The sequence below is a fragment of the Mus caroli genome, unplaced genomic scaffold (genome assembly GCF_978045245.1).
Source record: "Mus caroli unplaced genomic scaffold, Mus_caroli_1 scaffold_13, whole genome shotgun sequence".
Taxonomy (NCBI): Eukaryota; Metazoa; Chordata; class Mammalia; order Rodentia; family Muridae; genus Mus; species Mus caroli.
This window is the reverse complement of record NW_028227268.1, coordinates 19,226,196-19,245,013: the sequence shown is the minus strand read 5'-3', so window position 1 is coordinate 19,245,013 and position 18,818 is coordinate 19,226,196. Positions and strand designations below refer to the sequence as shown.

At 50.4% G+C, this 18,818-nt stretch overlaps 4 protein-coding genes and 1 long non-coding RNA gene across 10 annotated transcripts in view; 3 read left to right on the top strand and 2 right to left on the bottom strand.

Moving 5' to 3' along the window:
* Positions 1 to 2,587, bottom strand: part of Eftud2 (elongation factor Tu GTP binding domain containing 2) — a 40,721-nt gene extending 38,134 nt beyond the window's left edge. Inside the window, exon 1 of the mRNA XM_021175569.3 lies at positions 2,491 to 2,587. The gene's annotated coding sequence lies outside the window, so the exon portion shown is untranslated. The remainder of the gene's footprint in view (positions 1 to 2,490) is intronic.
* A 237-nt stretch (positions 2,588 to 2,824) lies between these two features.
* Dnaaf19 (dynein axonemal assembly factor 19) lies at positions 2,825 to 6,781 on the top strand. 5 transcript variants are annotated; one of them, XM_085829528.1, is made up of 4 exons: positions 2,825 to 2,864; positions 4,175 to 4,326; positions 4,707 to 4,839; positions 5,494 to 6,781. In XM_085829528.1, exons 2-4 carry the CDS (start codon positions 4,184 to 4,186, stop codon positions 5,929 to 5,931), a joined length of 714 nt encoding a protein of 237 aa, XP_085685654.1. In that variant the 5' UTR covers positions 2,825 to 2,864; positions 4,175 to 4,183; the 3' UTR covers positions 5,932 to 6,781. The 5 variants fall into 5 exon arrangements, with proteins under 5 accessions (XP_085685654.1, XP_021033705.1, XP_021033704.1 ...); XM_021178046.3 differs by having other exon boundaries at positions 2,838 to 2,926; XM_021178045.3 differs by lacking the exon at positions 2,825 to 2,864 and adding an exon at positions 2,881 to 3,314.
* Positions 6,775 to 8,503, top strand: Fam187a (family with sequence similarity 187 member A). The gene has a single exon (XM_021177742.3). It carries the CDS (start codon positions 7,016 to 7,018, stop codon positions 8,267 to 8,269), a length of 1,254 nt encoding a protein of 417 aa, XP_021033401.1. The 5' UTR covers positions 6,775 to 7,015; the 3' UTR covers positions 8,270 to 8,503.
* Positions 8,504 to 8,916: 413 nt separating this feature from the next.
* Gfap (glial fibrillary acidic protein) lies at positions 8,917 to 18,450 on the bottom strand. Of its 2 annotated transcripts, XM_085829525.1 has the most exons (9): positions 17,955 to 18,450; positions 17,042 to 17,102; positions 16,765 to 16,860; positions 15,698 to 15,859; positions 14,788 to 14,913; positions 14,368 to 14,588; positions 13,243 to 13,286; positions 10,962 to 11,047; positions 8,917 to 10,309 (listed from the first exon to the last, which is right to left on the bottom strand). In XM_085829525.1, the coding sequence occupies exons 1-9, from the start codon at positions 18,407 to 18,409 to the stop codon at positions 10,268 to 10,270; spliced, it is 1,293 nt and encodes a 430-aa protein (XP_085685651.1). In that variant the 5' UTR covers positions 18,410 to 18,450; the 3' UTR covers positions 8,917 to 10,267. The 2 variants fall into 2 exon arrangements, with proteins under 2 accessions (XP_085685651.1, XP_085685652.1); XM_085829526.1 differs by lacking the exons at positions 8,917 to 10,309; positions 10,962 to 11,047 and adding an exon at positions 11,713 to 12,851.
* Positions 14,600 to 17,881, top strand: LOC147001390 (uncharacterized). Its single transcript, XR_015044953.1, has 3 exons — positions 14,600 to 14,732; positions 15,776 to 15,867; positions 17,609 to 17,881. It is a non-coding gene; the product is annotated as an uncharacterized LOC147001390 (long non-coding RNA).
* Positions 18,451 to 18,818: the final 368 nt, after the last annotated feature.

The window sequence follows — 18,818 nt, the reverse complement described above, 5'->3', positions numbered from 1 at the left end:
TCCTTTAGGAACATGAGGACTGTCACGTGAGTGCTAGGTAGGATCTGACTCCCAAGTCTTCATGGTTGCCTAGCAGGTACTCTGAAATGCTAAACTCTCTTTCCAGCATCTCACTTTTTAAAAAAAAATTAACATTCTCAAAATATCACAATGCAATCATCAAAATAAAAATTAATACCAGCAGATTATACTACCTAATACACAGGCTCCACTAAGTTTGAGAAACTGTTCCAGTCACAAACTACACAGCTAAGGACACAAACTAGGATCGTACTTGACTTTCACAATGTGACACTTTTCCAGATTACAAACCAAGGCTTTTGAAGAATTTCCCTTCCTGTGGCTTTGCCCCTGCTCTGAGAGGTACACAATTCCAACTTGTCCTCACTGATGATTCTAACTTTGATTTTAAATATGGTGACAGCGGACATGCTTGTCAAAAATTACTCATTTTCCCTTAGTGATGGGTAAGAACTCATTGTTCTCACTGCTCTTTTAAAGGACCCAGGTTCGAATCTCATCAACCACCCATTACCTTACAAAGGTTTGCAATGCCAGTAGATTTCCCCCCACTTCAATGACTGAAATTCTGTTCAAAAGAACAGTTTAGATCTCACCCTACAAGCCTTCCCAGCCCCTCAGCCTCTCACTCTCTTCAGTATCTTCTGTCCCAAATGCTAGGTAACTGTTGTTATTCTAAAAAACAATTCTACGGTTTGTGAGCAACAAAAACCAGAGCAGGGGAAAAGCATCAGGCCCCTGGGGTTAAAGATCTCAATCCGTTCTATCTTCGCCTCATTTCTAAGGATGACATAACTCAGTTTACCTCCTTAGAGTGATTTATCATTGCCTAAAACCGTATAAAGGCAATGAATGAGTACCTAGCTGTGCAGCCTGATGACCTCAGTTCAATCCTAGAAACCCACCAAAAAGCCACATAAGGTAGTGAGAGTGTCTGTGATCCTAGACAGCCAACAGGAAATGGGAGGCAGAGATTCTCTGAAGCCCAGAGCCGGCTAGCCTGGTATTGGCAGTAAGGAGATAGGACCAAACCCTGAAGGCTGTCCTCTGACCTCCACCTGCAAGCCACAGCACACCTGACCCTCGCTCACTACACACAAACACACAGAAACACACAAAGTGTGATTATCCAAGCATAGGATCTTATACCCATGATCCTACATACATCCTGAGAGACCCTGTCTCAAAAAGCAACAAGTAACAAGTGTTGGTCGTAACAAAACTTGACCTTCTTGAGCAGGAGAATCCCGTGCTCCTTTGTGTTCACAGCCAGTGCCCCTGACAGCACCTTACACAAAAAGACACTTAGTAACGTTAACGGAGTGGAATGTTTTGTTCTGAAACTCTGGTATTTCTTATAGTATACCGAATACTTTAGTGCCGTCTGCTGAGGACTGACTGTAAATAAAATGCAGAATTAGAGTGCCAATCACTGGTAATTAAATGTAAATCATTATGGAGACTCTGATATACCTACTGTTTTTATTTCTAAGAGGCTACCACAATTATGTTCATTGTCTTCTCCCAAGATTACCATCACAAACTTTTAAAGGTTGTTTACTGAACAAGCCAAGCTCATCACTGCCCCAGGACAATTGTTATTCCCATTGTCCTCTGGCTATGTATACCTTCTTAATTCATTTAACTCACCCTTCTCCTTTAATGTCACCTATTTGTCACTCCACATATACTTGCCAAGCCACCCTTACGCTAATCTCTTAGTGTGTGGCTGGGTGCTTAAGATTTACCCCCCTCGCCTAAGTAAAATCAAGGTTATGCCTGAGTAGTACTTAGGGAACATGTGTGTGTGCCTGCTACTGATAAATGTTAATAATAAAATAGGAGCAAAACGACAACAGTGCCTGGGACAAAATAGGCCCTCAATACGTTTTGCTAGTTTTGTTTTTTGAGGGTGGCTTTGGGTAGGGGAGTGAATTAGTGACATGCTTAGTTTAAGTAAAGCTACTCTCTAAATAACCAAAAACTGCACTTTCCCGCTGCAACGCAGAATCTCAAAAGGAATGCTGCAATCTTTTCTAGTTTTGGCTTTTTGAACCAGACCTGCTACTTAGCCTTGAACCTGCACCAATATTCCTGTCTGCATCTCCAGAGCGCAAAAATTAGGCACTGGCCATCACAGTCAGCTCGGATGCAGAATAGTTTGAAGATGGAGCCAGTCTGGCGGTGAAGCAGGCACCGATGGAAGGGGGAGTGGCAGGGGCCTGGGTCTTTACAGCGCCACCTCTACTAAGGGACAGGATCTTAACCACGTTGGGGACCGCGGAAACCCCGGAATCGACGGTGTGTGCGTGCGTTGGGAGTTGGGGTCTTTCATTCTCTTTCCCACGCCAGAATTCAATTTACACGTTCGTTAAGCGAAAGGGATAAGTACTATATAAATCGCCTCTTCCCAAGCTCATGTTTCGTTCGTTCCCCAAGCCTCAGGAGTGCCCTTCCCGGCCAGCTCACCCTCCGACTGCTCAGTCGAGTGCCCCGGTCCGCCGCCTGAGCCCGCGCTTCCGCCGCACGCCGCGACAACGCGGGCGCCTGGCGCTAGGAAGGACCCCGAGCGCGTCGCCGAACTGCCTCGCCTCGGAGGACAGCTCTGCCTAAGGAACAGCGTCGAGAAATTCTGGCCTCGAAGACAGAACCGAGAAAGGCCAACTTGTTGGTCCTCAAAACGAAGCGTGGACTTCTCCACAAAAAAGCAAGGCCGGAGGATTCACGAATCTGATCAGGCGCCTTAGGACAGCCTGAAAGGAGGGCCTTCGGGCCGGTCACGTGGGCAGGCTGGTGGCGCCGTTGCTAGGCAACACTCGCTGTTGCGAGGGCGATGCACTAAGGTGTTCTACCAGATCGGGGGTTTCTCAAGAGAAAGCAGGGAGTCCAAGACTGGGGCTGCTGGGTGAGGGTTTAGGGACAGTAAAGGGGATTTCTCTAGTCATTCTATAATTGGAGAAGGCTTAGAACTCGACAGAGAAATGGGTCGGGTGGCGAGAGTCTATCGTCTCTATTGCTCCAGAGGCTGAGCCTAGATCATGATCTCAGAAGTTTTGGAGAGAACAAACTAGGCTACATAGCGAGATCTCCTCACCCCCAAAATATTGCTTAGGATATGTGACTTGAGCACAATTGTTGGCTGAGTAACACAGCCCACTTCTCGGCGTTCTATTTCCCATCGTTGGGGTCGGGGATGGCTGTGGATTTGCTTGCGGACCAGCTCATTTCCTGCCCTAGGGCTGATCATGAGTGAACTATGGCTCCAGTTCACCAGGATTCTGAGGTGGAAAGAGGTATCATAAGTAAATGTCAGAAGCCAGACGGGAACACATAGCTTCCTATGAAAACAGCCCCATCGGACACATACCGGGGAGGCGGCAGGACTTCAGTGGTAGGACTGGAGATAATGCCCACACAGCACTTATTTGCCTGCCGCTCTGTGCTGCTCAGGGATTTGGGGATGGAGGCCACTGAGTTTTCTCTTTCTGACACTTCTCAACTTCCTGCTTTGTCATTGCTTTTGGTTGAGGTGATTTTTTTTTTCTTCATTAAAGACATTTAGTGAAGTGTGAAATTTTGTCCTTGAGCTGGAATAGATAATAAAAGAAACCTCTCTGTCCCTCTCTGTGTCTGTGTCTGTCCTCCCCTCTCCCCTCTCCTCCCTCCCCCGCTCTGTTCCTTTATGGTAATAAACTGATATAGAGAAATCCTATGTGAAAGAATGAAGAGTCAGAAATCTGAACTCCAAATTGCCTCCTCAGATGAAGTACCTGAATTAATAGGTGTGTGTGTGTGTGTTGTGGTTTTGTGTTTTGTGTTTTGCTCGGGATCAAACCCAAGGCATTTCCATTCACAAGGCAAAATCCTACCGCTGAGCCAGCCCTTAGTGTCTAAAATATTGTTAGAAGCAGAGAGCAAAGTCAAGACTTCAAACGGGAAACCTTTCTGTTTTGTTCTCAGTGAGAAGCCTGGAATACATTTTCATCACGCAATTCCATTTTACCTGTAAAGGAAGAAACTAGATTTTTCGTAACCCTCCAGGTTAAGGATCAGATTGCTTTGGGTCATTTCACATCTGGTAAAGAGTCCCAGGGCATCATCTTTACCCTGAAGACTGAAGCTCTGCTGACATGCATTCTTCTTGCCTTCCCAGGCCTTAGCCATGGAGAAGAACGATGTAATCAACTTCAAGGCCCTGGAGAAAGAGCTGCAGGCTGCCCTCGCTGCTGACGAGAAGTACAAAAGGGAGAACGCAGCCAAGTTACGGGCAGTTGAGCAAAGGGTGCCTTCCTATGAGGAATTCAGGTTGGCTTGATGTTATTTTTTCTCAGGCCCTCCTCTCATGGTGGGCTACAGGAATTAAAAGCAAGCAGTCTAGATTGAGATCATTCTAGGCTTCTGTCATGCCCCCACCCTCTGCTACCTGACGATCTTACCAAAGCTCCTTAACCTGACTGAGCCTCAATTCTGTAAGAGAGAGGAATGGTTGCTATCGTGGCATGAGTTATGGCCTGAAAGATGCTGAGCACAGCAGCTAGCCCTTTGGAGTGCGTGGAGACTTTCAGCCCTCTATGCTGCTGCTGCTGTAGTAGTCGCCCTGTTTCCCGTCAACAAGTGTAGCCAAGTAGCTGCCCCACACACAGGGAATCGTTAAGCTCATTCCCCAATCTCTACCTTTGACACAGAGGTATTGTTCTTGCATCACACCTGAAACCTCTGGAACAAAAGGACAAGATGGGAGGGAAGAGATTTGTGCCCTGGAATTGTCACACTACTCGGGAAAGGACTTCTCAAGATGTGGTCACTGAAATACCCCAGGTAGGTGTGGGCTGGCCTCTTTAGCTCAGCAGGAGTTCTCTGTGTTAAAGCTATGATCCTGTCTTCTTACAGCCCATACCTCTTCCTTATGTCTCATGACAGCCAACAGATACACACACACACACACACACACACACACACACACACACACACACACACACCAATCCCAGAACAGCAATCAGATGGTTGTACTGAGTTGAGACATGCGCAACAGTCCTCTAACTTTCCTTATCTGTTCATGTGGTAGACAGGATAATGACCCTGGGACAGTACTGGAGAGGGACTCAGCCTGTCAGACACTCAACACTAGTTTGAATTTCTTCTTCTCTCCCAGAGATTTATTGTACACTATTTCACTTTTCTTGGAGCAAGCTCTGACTCACTCTAAAGGGCCAAGAGCTATGTTTTCTTTCTCTGGAGGAAACCCCAGTACAAAGGAAACTCTCAGATCCTAGCCTGGATTTCTTTGGCCCACCCTCCTCCTTCCCCCCTCCCTCCCCAGTTCCCTCATCTGAAAACGAGGCCGCGGAGTCCAGCCCTCCCTGAGCTCAGAGAACAGTTGAAATGCTAACATGAAAACTCATAACCCACCTCCCCCTTTGCAGTTGCAGAGCGGTCAGAAGAGCTCTGAACCTGTTTCCCTTTGAAATGCAGGAGAAATCACCCTTCCAGCCCACCACCTCTGCAGAATTTTACCGCGATTGGCGGCGACACTTAAGAAGTGGGCCAGAGCGCTACCAGGCCCTACTTCAGCTTGGGGGGCCCAAGCTGGGCCACCTCTTCCAGATGGATGTGGGCTTTGGACTTCTTGGGGAGCTGCTGGTGGCATTGGCTGAGCACGTGAGGCTGAGCGACCGGACGGCAGTGCTAGGGATTCTGCACAGCCTGGCTAACACTGGGCGGTTCAACTTGAACCTGAGCCTGCTGAGCCATGCAGAGCGAGAGAGCTGCCAGCGCCTGTTTCAGAAGTTGCAGGTCATGGGCACCACCAGACCCATGCAGGAGGGCCTCACTGTGGAGGAGCCATCTGCTGGGCTACAGGGAGGAGAAGAGCTCCTACAGGAGCTGCTAGGACTGTATGGAGTCCATTGACAGGACTGGTTGCCCTCAGCATTCCTCAGTGGTCTCAGAAGGCATTTTACAAAGACACTTTATGTGTATGAGTGTTTTTCCTACATGTATGTATGTATGTATGTATGTCCACCATGTGGGTACCCAGTACCTGAGGAGGCCAGAACTAGGTGTTAGAGCCTCTGGAAGTGTAATTACAAATGGTTGTGAGTTGCCTTGTGGGTGCTGAAATCAAATCCAGGTCCCCTGGAAGAGAAGCCAGTGTTCTTAACCGCTGAGCTATCTCTCCAGGCCCCTTGGAAGGAGTCCTGTGGTGTTTACCTTGTGCCTTCGGCAGAGTTGTTAAAAGAATGGTTGTGAGAAATCCACAGCGCTTCCCTTTTCAAGTAGTGGGCTTTCGCACTTTCCCGACCCATAATTTGATCTGTGTGGATCCCCAGGATAGCCAGTGGCTCAGCTGGCTGAGAGTGTTTTGCTGCCTGCCACGCCCCTAGTGACAGATAAGCTCTGACCATAACTCCTAACCAGACTATTTAGAACCCAGAGCCAGTGAATGAACAGCTCATCAAGAAGCAAACGCCCCTTCATCTGAGATGCACAATTCCCCCCCCCCCCCCCCGCTTCCCAGGAACTTAATTCTCCTACAGGTTGAGCCTGGGAAATCCCTAAGCCTTTGGCTCAGGTCTGGCTAGCATCCCAGATGACCAGCTGTGCAAGTGAGGGTTTCCATTATCTCTCGGATGGATGAAAGGATGTTCTTTTGGGCAGGGCAGGGCAGAAGGCGCTTCCAGCTCATTCTAGATTTCCCTGGCCCATTTTTGGGTAAGTGCCAGTGTTCTAGAAAGGTGAGAGTGCGAAGTTCTAGAATGATTTTCCCCTCAAGATCAGGCCTGGCACATTAGAACAGCATCTTGTACTTGAGCTGGGAATAAATCACCTCGCCCTTGGCTCTCGCCTCTGCAGTTCACTGCCTCTTTCCCTGGCCGCTTGACCCTTTCTTTATCTAGTGGCCCCTCAGCAATGATTTCTAGAATGCCATAGGTCTTTGGCGCCTCGATTTTTGCCCTGACTCCCCCTGGCTTCCAAGACCCTCTTTCATCCAAGCATGAGTTTGGCCCATACCACCGTGCTCCTGTGGGCCTGGGGCAGTCTCCAGGCCTTTGAAATCGTGGAGAAGGAGAGCGTTTTTCAAAGGACACCTTGCCCTGCTTTCCTGGTGTTTGATAACGCTGCCTACCTGGCTGATATGAGCTTTGAGCTTCCCTGTCACTGCAAACCCGAGGATGTTTCTGCTGTGGTCTGGTATTACCAGAAGCACTTGGGGAGCAGGTACACCACGGTGCTCACAGACTTTGATGGGCGGTTGCTCACCGAAGCCGCTCATGTTCGCGTAGGCAGCAGCATGCTGGTGCGATTCAGCATCCGCATGTTCAGCCTGTTGGTTTTCCGGGCCCAGCCAGAGGACACAGGCCTATATTTTTGTGGCACCCGTGAGGGGGACTATTTTTATGCCTATGATGTGGACATCCAGAGCAATAAAGAAATAGTGGCCAGTTTCAAGGACATGGCCCAGGAGCCGTTGCCGGATGAGTACTATGGAGGCCTCCATGTCTTTACCACCTTCTGGGAGTGGACCCCCTGTGACCGCTGTGACGTGCGTGGAGAACAGTGGCGCTTTGGGCTCTGCTATTTGCAGTACCCTGACCTCTCGCCACGCTACATTAAGACTCGGTCCGACGTAGTGTCCTGTGGCTCTCGGGCTGTGCCGTGGAAACTGCATCTCCAGACCAAGTATCACACACCCGAGCTGCAGTTTCAGAGCTGTCTAGTGTCCTGTCAGAAGAGGAACAAGACCCGGAAGGGTGTGCTGGCAATCTACAGTTATGTGTCCAAACTGGGCAGCCGGCCCTGGGTGCCTCAGGTTCCCATTCAATTCCATCAGCAGAGACTGGGTCACGGCCTCATCATCTCCTGTCCCGGGGCCCGACCAGAGCATGCCGTGGCCTGGGACAAGGACGACCAGCCCCTCTACCGAGCCCAGTACTTAAAAGGTGTGAACAGGTCCATGAGAGTTTTCATCGACCACGGCAACCATCTCCACATCCGCTTCACCCAGCTGAGTGACCGGGGCATCTATTACTGCTGGCTGCAAGGGTTAAAAATCGCTGGCTTCCGGTTGGGCGTAATAACCCGAGGGCGCTACCCAGCTTCACTCTCAGACCCAGAGACTCGCACAGCCATAGAGCTCACCCTGATGGGCTATCTGTTCATCACCATCGTCTTCATCACCATTCACCTCTGTCGTTGCTGTTGCCAATCTCCCTGTTGTCCCAACTTCTCTGCCCAAACCCTTCTCTAGCTGTGACGACCAGTCATGTTACAATATGTTTGTTAAATGATACCAGACGCTTATGGTGGGCACCTTGGGCTGGGACACGTGACAGGGTGATGAACAAGTCTACTAGTTACAGTCGGCCTCCTGGTTTCATGGGAGAAGCCTGGGTCTAATCTGGGAAGTGGAAGGAGCTTGAGGCAGGTCAGAGATTGGAGTCAGGAGGGAAATGACCAGGTACGTGAGTCTTCCCAAGTCACATTCCGGTCACGGGAGGAAGTGAACTGATCTGTCACATCACCTGTAAGTTCCTTGACGCTGGGGGGGGGGGGGCTTTGACTCCGAAGACTACCACGAGGTCCTGGTTGAACTGAATGGGGTGGGATGGATAAGAAAGAAAGGTGGGGGGAGCTGGCCTGTGTCCTCCTCTGCTTCCCATTGTTCTGAGACTAGCAGAGCGCAGGGCAGGTACGAAGATGGAGGCACAGGAATTTCTTGAAATGATGGCACCCAGGCTGGGGGATTGGGGCTGAGAAGAGGAGGTGGAGCAAAGGCCAGGGGACCTGGTCTCTGAGTAAGGTGGATTTGACAGGCAGCTGCTGCTTCAGAGGGTTTGATAATGAGCAAGTTGGGTCTTGCCTATCTTCACCCCACCTCCGGAACAAATCAGAGCCACTCTGTGGAAGTCTATGGCACATGTCTTTATTTCTGCCCAGTGAGTAAAGGTGACAGTACTGCTCTGGAGGTTAGCACAGGTGGAAAGGAGGGGGTGGGGGGGTGTCCTGGGAAGAGGGAGGGACCTTGGAGGGGAGGGAAGGACAACTGAGTGGACACTTTCTGCTCAATGTCTTCCCTACCTGCCCACCAATCAGCTTCAGAGAAGGTGCTCTAATATGAAGGCACTAGCCACCAGGCTGCTTGAACACAACACGTTTCAGTTCCTCAAACTCTCAAATAGGATGATAACCTAAATAGGTGACATTATTATAATTGCATAAGAAGGGGAATGGTCCCTTGGCTTGGAGAGCAACAGCTAGTCATTGTGGGGATGGAGAACCTTGGAAGGATGGTTGTGGATTCTTCAGGACTGAGAAGCAGCAGTCACAGGGTAAGATGACTGTGCAGCCAGGAATAGACCTTCACGACTGAGACACATCTGTACCCTGCCCAGTGGACGGAAGTCCCTCTCTCCCATTTCAGTGTCTTCCAGAGAGCGGGTTATTTCCTTGATTCATAGGATTCAGAGCCAAGGGTAACAGATTGCCTGTAACTTTCAACTCCAGCGTCCAAATGATCTTTTACCAGTGCCTCCGCCATTGGCACCCCTGCAGCCTAAGCAGAGACCCTTCCTGGGTTCCACCTCTCTGCATCCACACTTAGGGGCCAGGGAGCCCTTCTCCACCGTCCAATACACCTTCCCTCTCCACTTATGCCACAGATCCTGCCAAGTGCTGAGAACCAAGTTTCCACATGCTCATGGGCAGTCAACCTGCATAGCTGCTCAGTGGGGCTGACACACGAGTCATCACTCTGGAGGGCCCTTCAGGACTGCCTTAGTGGCCATTCCAGGTAGCAGGTCTGCCCTATCAGCTCCTAGATCGTCAGGGTCATTCGGGATGCATAGGTCTCTGGCTAGAGAGACTTTGCCTCGGGGACTTTCCCTTTCTGTCTGAATTGTTGTCTAGCTCCAGCAGCCTGGCAACAGTTTCCATAACAACAAGGATGAAGGAATGATTTGTTAAGTCTCTCTGCTCATCTTTCCTCTTCCCTTCCAATTCTAACCCAGCTGGGGTTCCCTCCCCTCCTGACTGCGCCTTTGGGGTGAGTATCCTGTTAGTTGAAGGTGAAGGGTATATGCCATCTATGAAGCTCAGCACTGATTGAGCCCTGGGCAGCATACAGGCAGGAAACCAGAAGGAAGGGAAGCGCTGGTGTGGGTGGGAACTGAGCCTGGCAAACAGGACTATTTGAGGATAAGCTTTGGGCCCTCACACTGTATGGCAAGGGCCACCAGGTGGGCACACCTCACATCACGTCCTTGTGCTCCTGCTTCGACTCCTTAATGACCTGCAGGGACAGGGAGGGTGCACGGGGCAGGGTTAGGGGCTCAAATAATCCCAGACCCAGTTTGCGAGGCTGTGCCTGCTGATGCAAGCCCCTGACTGCCCTGGATCTGTTTTCCCTGGGCTGTCACTGTGATTGCCTCACTCTGTAGTCAAACTCAGAGGTCCTGAGTTCAATTCCCAGCAACCACATGGTGGCTCACAACCATCTTTGAGGGGATCTGATGCCCTCTTCTGGCCTGCGGATATATATGCAGCAGAGCACTCACATTAAATAATAATAATAATAATAATAATAATAATAATAATAATAATAATATAAAAGCCACTTGTAAAGGTTTTAGTACCATGCCTGACACTATGGCATAAGAGTAACCATTGCTGCTAACGCTCCAACAAATGGAGAAGGCCATTCTATGTCTATCTATGCGAAGTTCTTTTGATTAAAATTTCAAAGCCTTTACTCCCCCACCCACCCCCTCTTTCCCAACTGTCCCAGTTAGAGCTGGTGGCCTCAGTACACAGGTTGCCCTTAGCACACCACCCGTGAAAGACCTGGGAAAAGAGCTCTCCTAGTAGCTAAAAAAGGAGCTAGTTCCAGGCTTTCTTCAGTATAGCCTCAAGAGCTCCCCGGGGCGACCGGAATCTTTCCTCACCTCACCATCCCGCATCTCCACAGTCTTTACCAGGATGTTCCTCTTGAGGTGGCCTTCTGACACGGATTTGGTGTCCAGGCTGGTTTCTGCAGGTACGAGGAGAGGAGGCCTCCATGGGCTCTTGGGATACTAGACATCCTGTCCTGCACCCGACTTCCCCATCACGCACCCAGGATCATGAATATGGGGCTAGCTAGCTAGGCAAGGGAAAAGATGGCTTTTCTGAAGTGGCTGGAGGCTCCCATCTGTGCCGGGCACATCTAGCTGCTGTCCTGTAGCCTGCTCCACCTTCTGTTCTGGCACCTGGCTGACTGACAACCAAGGGCTGCACCATGGAAGGAGCCTCAGTTTCCTCTCTTGCAAAATGGGATAACAGTGCCTACTTCCCTGTGTCATGATGAGGCGGCACCTAACTAATGTGTGGTATACCATGTGGCACGGATTAGTGACTGATACACACGGGACCCTTCCACATTCCTATTTCCCTCTGTCACTTATCTGGACTCTAGTGACCCTTGACTGCCTAGCACTTGGCACGATTAGCTTTCCCTGGTCAGCATGATTAACTTTCTAATGCTCAATTACACCCTGTAATATTCATGACCAATATTCCTAAATGAAAATTTCCCCTGTATCCAAGAATCATTTAAGGGCCACATACCAGTAAAACGTAAACTGGGCCAACCCCCGCTTAGAGAGAAAAATATAACATGTCACACTCACTAATATTTAAAATGAAGAGCAGGGAGCATAAAGCTTTATTCACTACAAGAGCAGCCATCCAGAGGGAACTAACTAACCCTCTGGGCTGAATCAGCACTGAAGTGAAGCAATAGAACTCGGGGGACACATGAATCAAACACAGAGCCTGCCCACAGGCATTGCAAGACCCAAGGGGACCACCTAGCGACAGAAAACTGGTGAGCCAGAGGCATTTGCTCAGAGGGTTCAGAGTATCTCCTTGGAGCTCCCAGGGACGTGCTGACTTTAACATTGGCTAGCTCTGTTAATACAACCTAACCTTTAGCATAGGCTAGCTCTGTTAGTATAACCTAATCTTTAGCATAGGCTAGCTCTGTTAGTACAACCTAACCTTTAGCATAGGCTAGCTCTGTTAATACAACCTAACCTTTAGCATAGGCTAGCTCTGTTAATACAACCTAACCTTTAGCATAAGACTAGCTCTATTAGTACAACCTAACCTTTAGCACAGGCTAGCTCTGTTAGTACAACCAAACCTTTAACATAGGCTAGCTCTATTAGTACAACCTAACCTTTAGCATAGGCTAGCTCTGTTAGTACAACCAAACCTTTAACATAGGCTAGCTATGTTAGTACAACCTAACCTTTAGCATAAGCTAGCTCTGTTAGTACAACCTAACTTTAACATGACTAGCTCTGTTAGTACAACCTAACCTTTAGCATAGGCTAGCTCTGTTAGTACAACCTAACCTTTAACCTTTAGCATAAGCTAGCTCTGTTAGTACAACCTAACTTTAACATGAGACTAGCTCTGTTAGTACAACCTAACCTTTAGCATAGGCTAGCTCTGTTAGCACAACCTAACCTTTAGCATAGGCTAGCTCTGTTAGTACAACCTAACCTTTAGCATAGGCTAGCTCTATAGGTATAACCTAATTGCACAGAGCCAGGACCTAGGGTGGGCCCGGAAGCTTCTGGACAAAGGACATGGTCCAGTCCCTTAGAGGAGGCCTGGGAGGAAGAAGGCAAGCTGGAAAGGTATGGCTGAAATGCATGCGTCTATCTAAGGGAGAGCTGGCAGGGCTCCATTTTCAATCTGGTGAGCCTGTATTGGGACAACTTGTATTGTGAGCCTTTTGAGATGTCTTGTGACTTTGTGGCCTTCCCCTTCTTTGGTGCTTTTGCCCCCTGTAGTGACAAGCAGTTGAGAAAGAGAGAGAGGGAGAGAGAGAGAGAGAGAGAGAGAGAGAGAGAGAGAGAGAGAGAGAGAGAGAAAAGAAGAACAAGAACACAAAACACTCAGAAGGGCAGAGCTTGTTCATAGCCTGCAGACCTGGCATCAGTTGAGACCTTGTCAGGTTCTGCATGGGTACAGCTAGGGGACAGGGACACAGGGCAGAGCAAGACGGGGACCAGATGCATGCCCTAGGATGCTGTGCTCTGTCTAGGGTCTCCGTGGAGGGTCACGAAGGCTCTCAAGGAGAACTTGAATCTCTTTCCCACCCCCAGTCCACAAGAGCAGTCCACAGGCATTGGGGGGGATTCAATACCCTTTCCCACAAAGCCCCACTATACTGACCTCGGATCTGGAGGTTGGAGAAAGTCTGTACAGGAATGGTGATGCTGAAAGAGGAGGGATAGGGATAATGAGGACCCCCTAGGACATCCCCAGGCCAGGGCTGGTCCAGGGCCAGCATGGAAACCTCAAGATCCTGTGCGAGGCCAGGCACACAGCCAGACACAGACACAGACACAGACACACAGCCAGACACAGACACACACACACAGAGACACACACACACAGACACACACACACACACACACACACACACACACACAAACACTTCCTTCTCTCTCCTCTTCTCTCTCTCTCTCTCTCTCTCTCTCTCTCTCTCTCTCTCTCTCGTGTGTGTCATTTCCTTTTTCCTTTCTCTCCTCTCTTTCTCTTCCACCAACTCTTGTCTCTCTATGCAGCCTTGGCTGGTCTAGAATTCAATATATATCCCAGGATAGCCTCAAACTCATAAAGATCTGCCTGTCTCTTCCTCTCAAGTGCTGGGACTAAAGCTTGCACCATAATAACTGATACATATAAACTCATACACATATACATCATTACATATACATAATTATTACATACACACCATTACATATACACATACACATGTACACACATTATACATATACAATGGCAGGTGTGGGTGTTGAATCCTATGGAACTGGAGTGTTACTACAGGCCATTGCAAGGCATAATATAGATGTTGGAACCCAACCCCTAACAACTGAGTTATCTCTTCAGCATCTACCACCTAACTTTCAACCCAGCAGCCAGCACTCTCCAGGAGCTGGAAAAGTCTGCAGGTCTGTGTTATTTGCCCCCACAAAATACCTCCAGGAAGGAGAGTGGAGGTTTTGGAGATGGGAGAAATTAAAAAAAATAATAATCACAATAACTTCAAAAGGACAGAACAAGCCCTTCAGACCATGGGAAATTCCATTTTTGTTGGCCAGGCTTGTGGCGAGCCGCTTAGTCTGGGGAATAAATCAAGGCCTTAATCCTGGGAATTAACAGTGTTTGGATCCATCATTTCAGACATTTCTTGAGTATCTATTGTTCGTAGGCTGAATAATTCGGGAGGGAAGGGATGGATACAAGGCTAACTCCTGAGTAGGATACAAGGAACTCGGGCTGAGGTGAGCTCACCGGTTTTCTTCACCCTCCAGCAATTTCCTGTAGGTGGCGATCTCGATGTCCAGGGCTAGCTTAACATTGAGTAGATCCTGGTACTCCTGCAGGTGGCGGGCCATCTCCTCCTTGAGGCTTTGGCCCTCCTCCTCCAGCCGAGCGAGTGCCTCCTGGTAACTGGCCGACTCCCGCGCATGGCGCTCTTCCTGTTCGCGCATTTGCCTCTCTAGGGACTCATTCTGCGGGATGAAACGGACAGATCGCTTAGCCGGGAGATTTGAGAAGCTTCGAGGCCCCGACCCCTGATCCCCGATCCTGCCGCCAACTTTTCAGATCTCGTCTGTCTTAGCCTACGCCACCCGACTCCCTCCATTCCCTTCCAGGTACTTCTTGGGTGGCAGCTGCCCCATCCAACTAGTGGTCCCTCTCGGTACTCACCGTGCCGCGCAGGGACTCCAGGTCGCAGGTCAAAGCCTGCAGTTGGCGGCGATAGTCGTTAGCTTCGTGCTTGGCCTGGCGGAGCAGCTCTGCGTTGCGGGACGCAGCGTCTGTGAGGTCTGCAAACTAAACCGAGAGAGGACCTGAAGTTAAGGGAAGGTGGACCAGAGCCTCCCAGTGGCGCAGGGCACAGACCAGGGAGCTGCCTGGGCTGGGAGATAGATATACACGATCTCTGGAGAACCGACCTCAAGGCTCTCTCGGCAGAAGCAACTGTAGCCCAAGGACTTCTCAGGCCTTCATCCTGCCCAGACTGTCACTGCATGTGAGGCTCAGCGACTCAGCACTGGGCTTCGTGCCCTGGGCCAGCAGCATCCCTGGTCTCTGTCTGCGCTTTTCTGTCTCAGGCCTCCTCACAGCACCTATTCTTCACCTGAGATGCCCTTCCTTCTCCTGAGTCTCTAGGCTGCTTGTCTAGCACAAGTACCACCCCCTCATCTTCCCTGCCTCCTACAGTCCGAACAAACTCTGGCCACCTCTGGACCAAAGTGCCTGGCACACAATAGATGTTCAGTAACACAGGACACAGACTGGCAGAGGCATCAAAAAGGCAAACTCTCTAATGAGATGGGTTAGGATAGGAAATGTTATCCCTTTATCCCTTAGAAGCTGTGTGACACTGGGCAAGCTAGTGAACCTATTAGCTATTATTGACTATTATTGCTATTACAGGTAATAGCAATAACAACGAGTAGTTTGGGAAGTAGTAATGCCTACATGGTCCTGGACAAGTCTTCTCTCTCTGGGCAAGACTGGTCATCTAGATAGGTTATTTTCCAAGGTTCCTTCCCTTATTCTCCAGTATATAGCAGGAAGGCTTCCTGGAAGAGGCAAACTGGCCCACAGGTACCTTAGACCGATACCACTCCTCTGTCTCTTGCATGTTACTGGTGGCCACTGCCTCGTATTGAGTGCGAATCTCTCTCAGGGCCGCTGTGAGGTCTGGCTTGGCCACATCCAACTCCACGTGGACCTGCTGTTGGGCCAGCTGCTCCCGGAGTTCTCGAACTTCCTAATAAGGTAAAAAAGGGGTACTGAGGCTCAAGCCTCAGGCCTAAACTCCAGCTTGGTTCTTGAAGACTCACACTTCTGTCTGCCAGACACGGCAATGGCTTGTGGAAACGAGGCCGCTGTTACTGGAGGAAGTGCATGGCCTAGACTCATGGGCTTATACCAGGCTCAGTGCAGACACCTTTAGTGGGAGGCTAGAGCAGGCAGATCTCTATGGTTTTGAGGCCAGTCTGGTCTATATAGCATGTTCCAAGCCGGCCAAGGCTTCACAGTGGAACCTTGTCAAAAAGTAAAAATAAAGCCCTCAATAGGCATGGAATGAGAGTTTGAGGGTATCTTCCCAGGACTGGATAGTCAGGAACCAGCCATGCCTATGACTCACAGCTAGGCTCTGAGGTCAGAGGGGTGTGTGTGTGTGACACACACACGTCTATATGAGGCTCTCCTGTAGACCAGGCTGGTCTCAGTTTTTCTGTGTAGCCAAAATTGGCTTTGAACAGTTCGAACATTCTGCTTCTACCTCTCACAGGCTGAGATGTGTACTGCCGTGACAGGCCCTCAGAGGGGTTTTCGGCTGTGTGACTTTGCGGTGTGTTCCATCTTCTCTGGGCTTCAATGTCCCCAGCATTGTGAAAGGAGGTAGTAATAAGGGCGAACGAGCTGATGTGAAGGAGACGCTAAAGACCTGGTGCTGTGCTTCTCAGAACATGGTGGTGGAGGGGCTGTGAACATTTTCAGGGCTAGTAAATATGGGACACATCTCCCTTAGTCTCTGTGTCCTTACTCTTTCTCTCGTTTCTTTTTCCTCCTGACAGTTGGTTCCTCTATCCTCCTCTCTGAGCATCTCTGTCTCTGCCTGTCACTTGCAGTGTTTTGTAAGGCCTCCCTCCTCCTCCCTGGCCTCACCTCCTCATAGATCTTCCTCAAGAACTGGATCTCCTCCTCCAGCGATTCAACCTTCCTCTCCAAATCCACACGAGCCAGGGTGGCTTCATCTGCCTCCTGGAGTGGGGAGAGAGTCCCTTTGACCCCAGGGTCCTCCCTACTAAAATCCCCCCCTTTGTCTCCCCCCTCCTTGTGGGGATCTTGGAAGCACCGACTGCTGTGGAGGGCTAAGTTCAGGGGCTGTGTTTGGTGGGCTGCCTTCAGCCTCCCCCTCACCCATCCTGCTCATCTCTCTGACCTGTCTATACGCAGCCAGGTTGTTCTCTGCCTCCAGCCTCAGGTTGGTTTCATCTTGGAGCCTGGGAGAGGGGACACAGTAAGGGCTTTAGGTTTTCCTGAGAACTCTTGGGTCCCTGTCCTAACCTCCAGAGGGAGGGGACTGTCACAAACCGATCCCATAGGACCGGTAAGGTGGCAGAAGTAAGCAACGGAGGGCTCTTACACAGAGGCCTCGGCGGAGAGAGTGAACAGATAAGGGCTTCCGCCTTAGCTCATTACCGAGGTGCCTTATCTGGGTTGGTGCACCTGCTCTTGCTCCCACAGGCGCATCCTCCACCGCGTGCTCACTGTCACTGACACCAGTGCCCCTCCTGCACCAGAGGGACACATGAATGCCCACCACCCAGCAAAGCACCATGCCCCGGAGTGTGACCCTTGGTTCCGATCGTTTAGGACAGATTGTTTCCTGACCTCTACAGCTACCCCACTCAAAATGGCTTAAGCAGGGTCAAAAGCAGGTGATAGACCATCATCTGGACCCTGCACCCAGGCTTGGCCTCTCTTTCTTGCATTTCCTATATTTCAGAGACCAGAGCCTCCTTGTGGATACAAACCTCTCTGGCCACTCATAATGCCAAGTGAATGAAGAAAGAAAGCACCTGCTGGCTCATACCCTGGCTACCCCCCACCCCCCAGCTTCCCTCAGCATGGAGGTGCCCAGAGTGCCCAGCTCCCTTTGGGAATCAGATCCCCGAAGTTTTTAGTCTGGCTATTCCGATCATATTAGGGAACGAAGATAGCTCTCCCAGACATGGGGAAATGCAGGAGCTGAGAGGCTCCCCTGGGGGAGGCAGTGCCCTTTCTTCCAGGCAGGCACCCCTTGCACTTCAGTCTCTCTGCTCACTAGCCATTTCCCCTATCCCCCTTCTCACTTCTGCCTCAGGGTGCCGAGGTCCTGTGCAAGGTTGTCCCTCTCCACCTCCAGCCGGGCACTGTTGGCTGTAAGCTGGTCCAGCCGCAGTCGCAGCTCCCGAAGCTCCGCCTGGTAGACATCAGCCAGTTTGGTGGGCTCCTTGGCTCGAAGCTGGTTCAGCTCAGCTGCCAGCGCCTTGTTTTGCTGTTCCAGGAAGCGGACCTTCTCGATGTAGCTAGCAAAGCGGTCATTGAGCTCCATCATCTCTGCGCGCTCGCTCGCCCGTGTCTCCTTGAAGCCAGCATTGAGCGCCCCGGCCAGGGAGAAGTCCACCCTGGCAGGGAGTGGAGGAGTCATTCGAGACGGGGAGAAGCGTGGCATGGTACCCAGTTGTCGACTAGGACCGAGGCCCCTGACCACCGTCTCGGAGGAGGCATAGGAGCGGCGCGCAGAGGTGATGCGTCTCCGCTCCATCCTGCCCTGCCTCTGCTGGCTCCTGGGATGTCAGGGCCTTTATGGAGGAACGGGCTGGACTAAATCTGCCCCTGACTTCCTGGAAGCACCCCTATTGAATAGCCTGAGGGGGTGGAGCTGGGCCCCAGCCCAGCTAAGGGGAGAACTCCTCTCACCCCACTGAGGTCACTGTACCCAGAGTCAAGGCTTTCTTGGGAACACCAGCCTGGCTTCAATCAAGGAACCCCCTTTCTGGTAAATGGGTCAAGAGAGGGCCGAGGAAGCAGCTTAGTCCATAAATTGCTTGCCTGTCAAGCATGAAGACCCACCCAAGTTCTAGCTGCAGAATGAATACAAAAGGTCTGGTTTGACAGTGCATACTTGTAAACTCCAGTGCTGGGCAGTGAAAATCAGCAGACTTCCTGGCTCT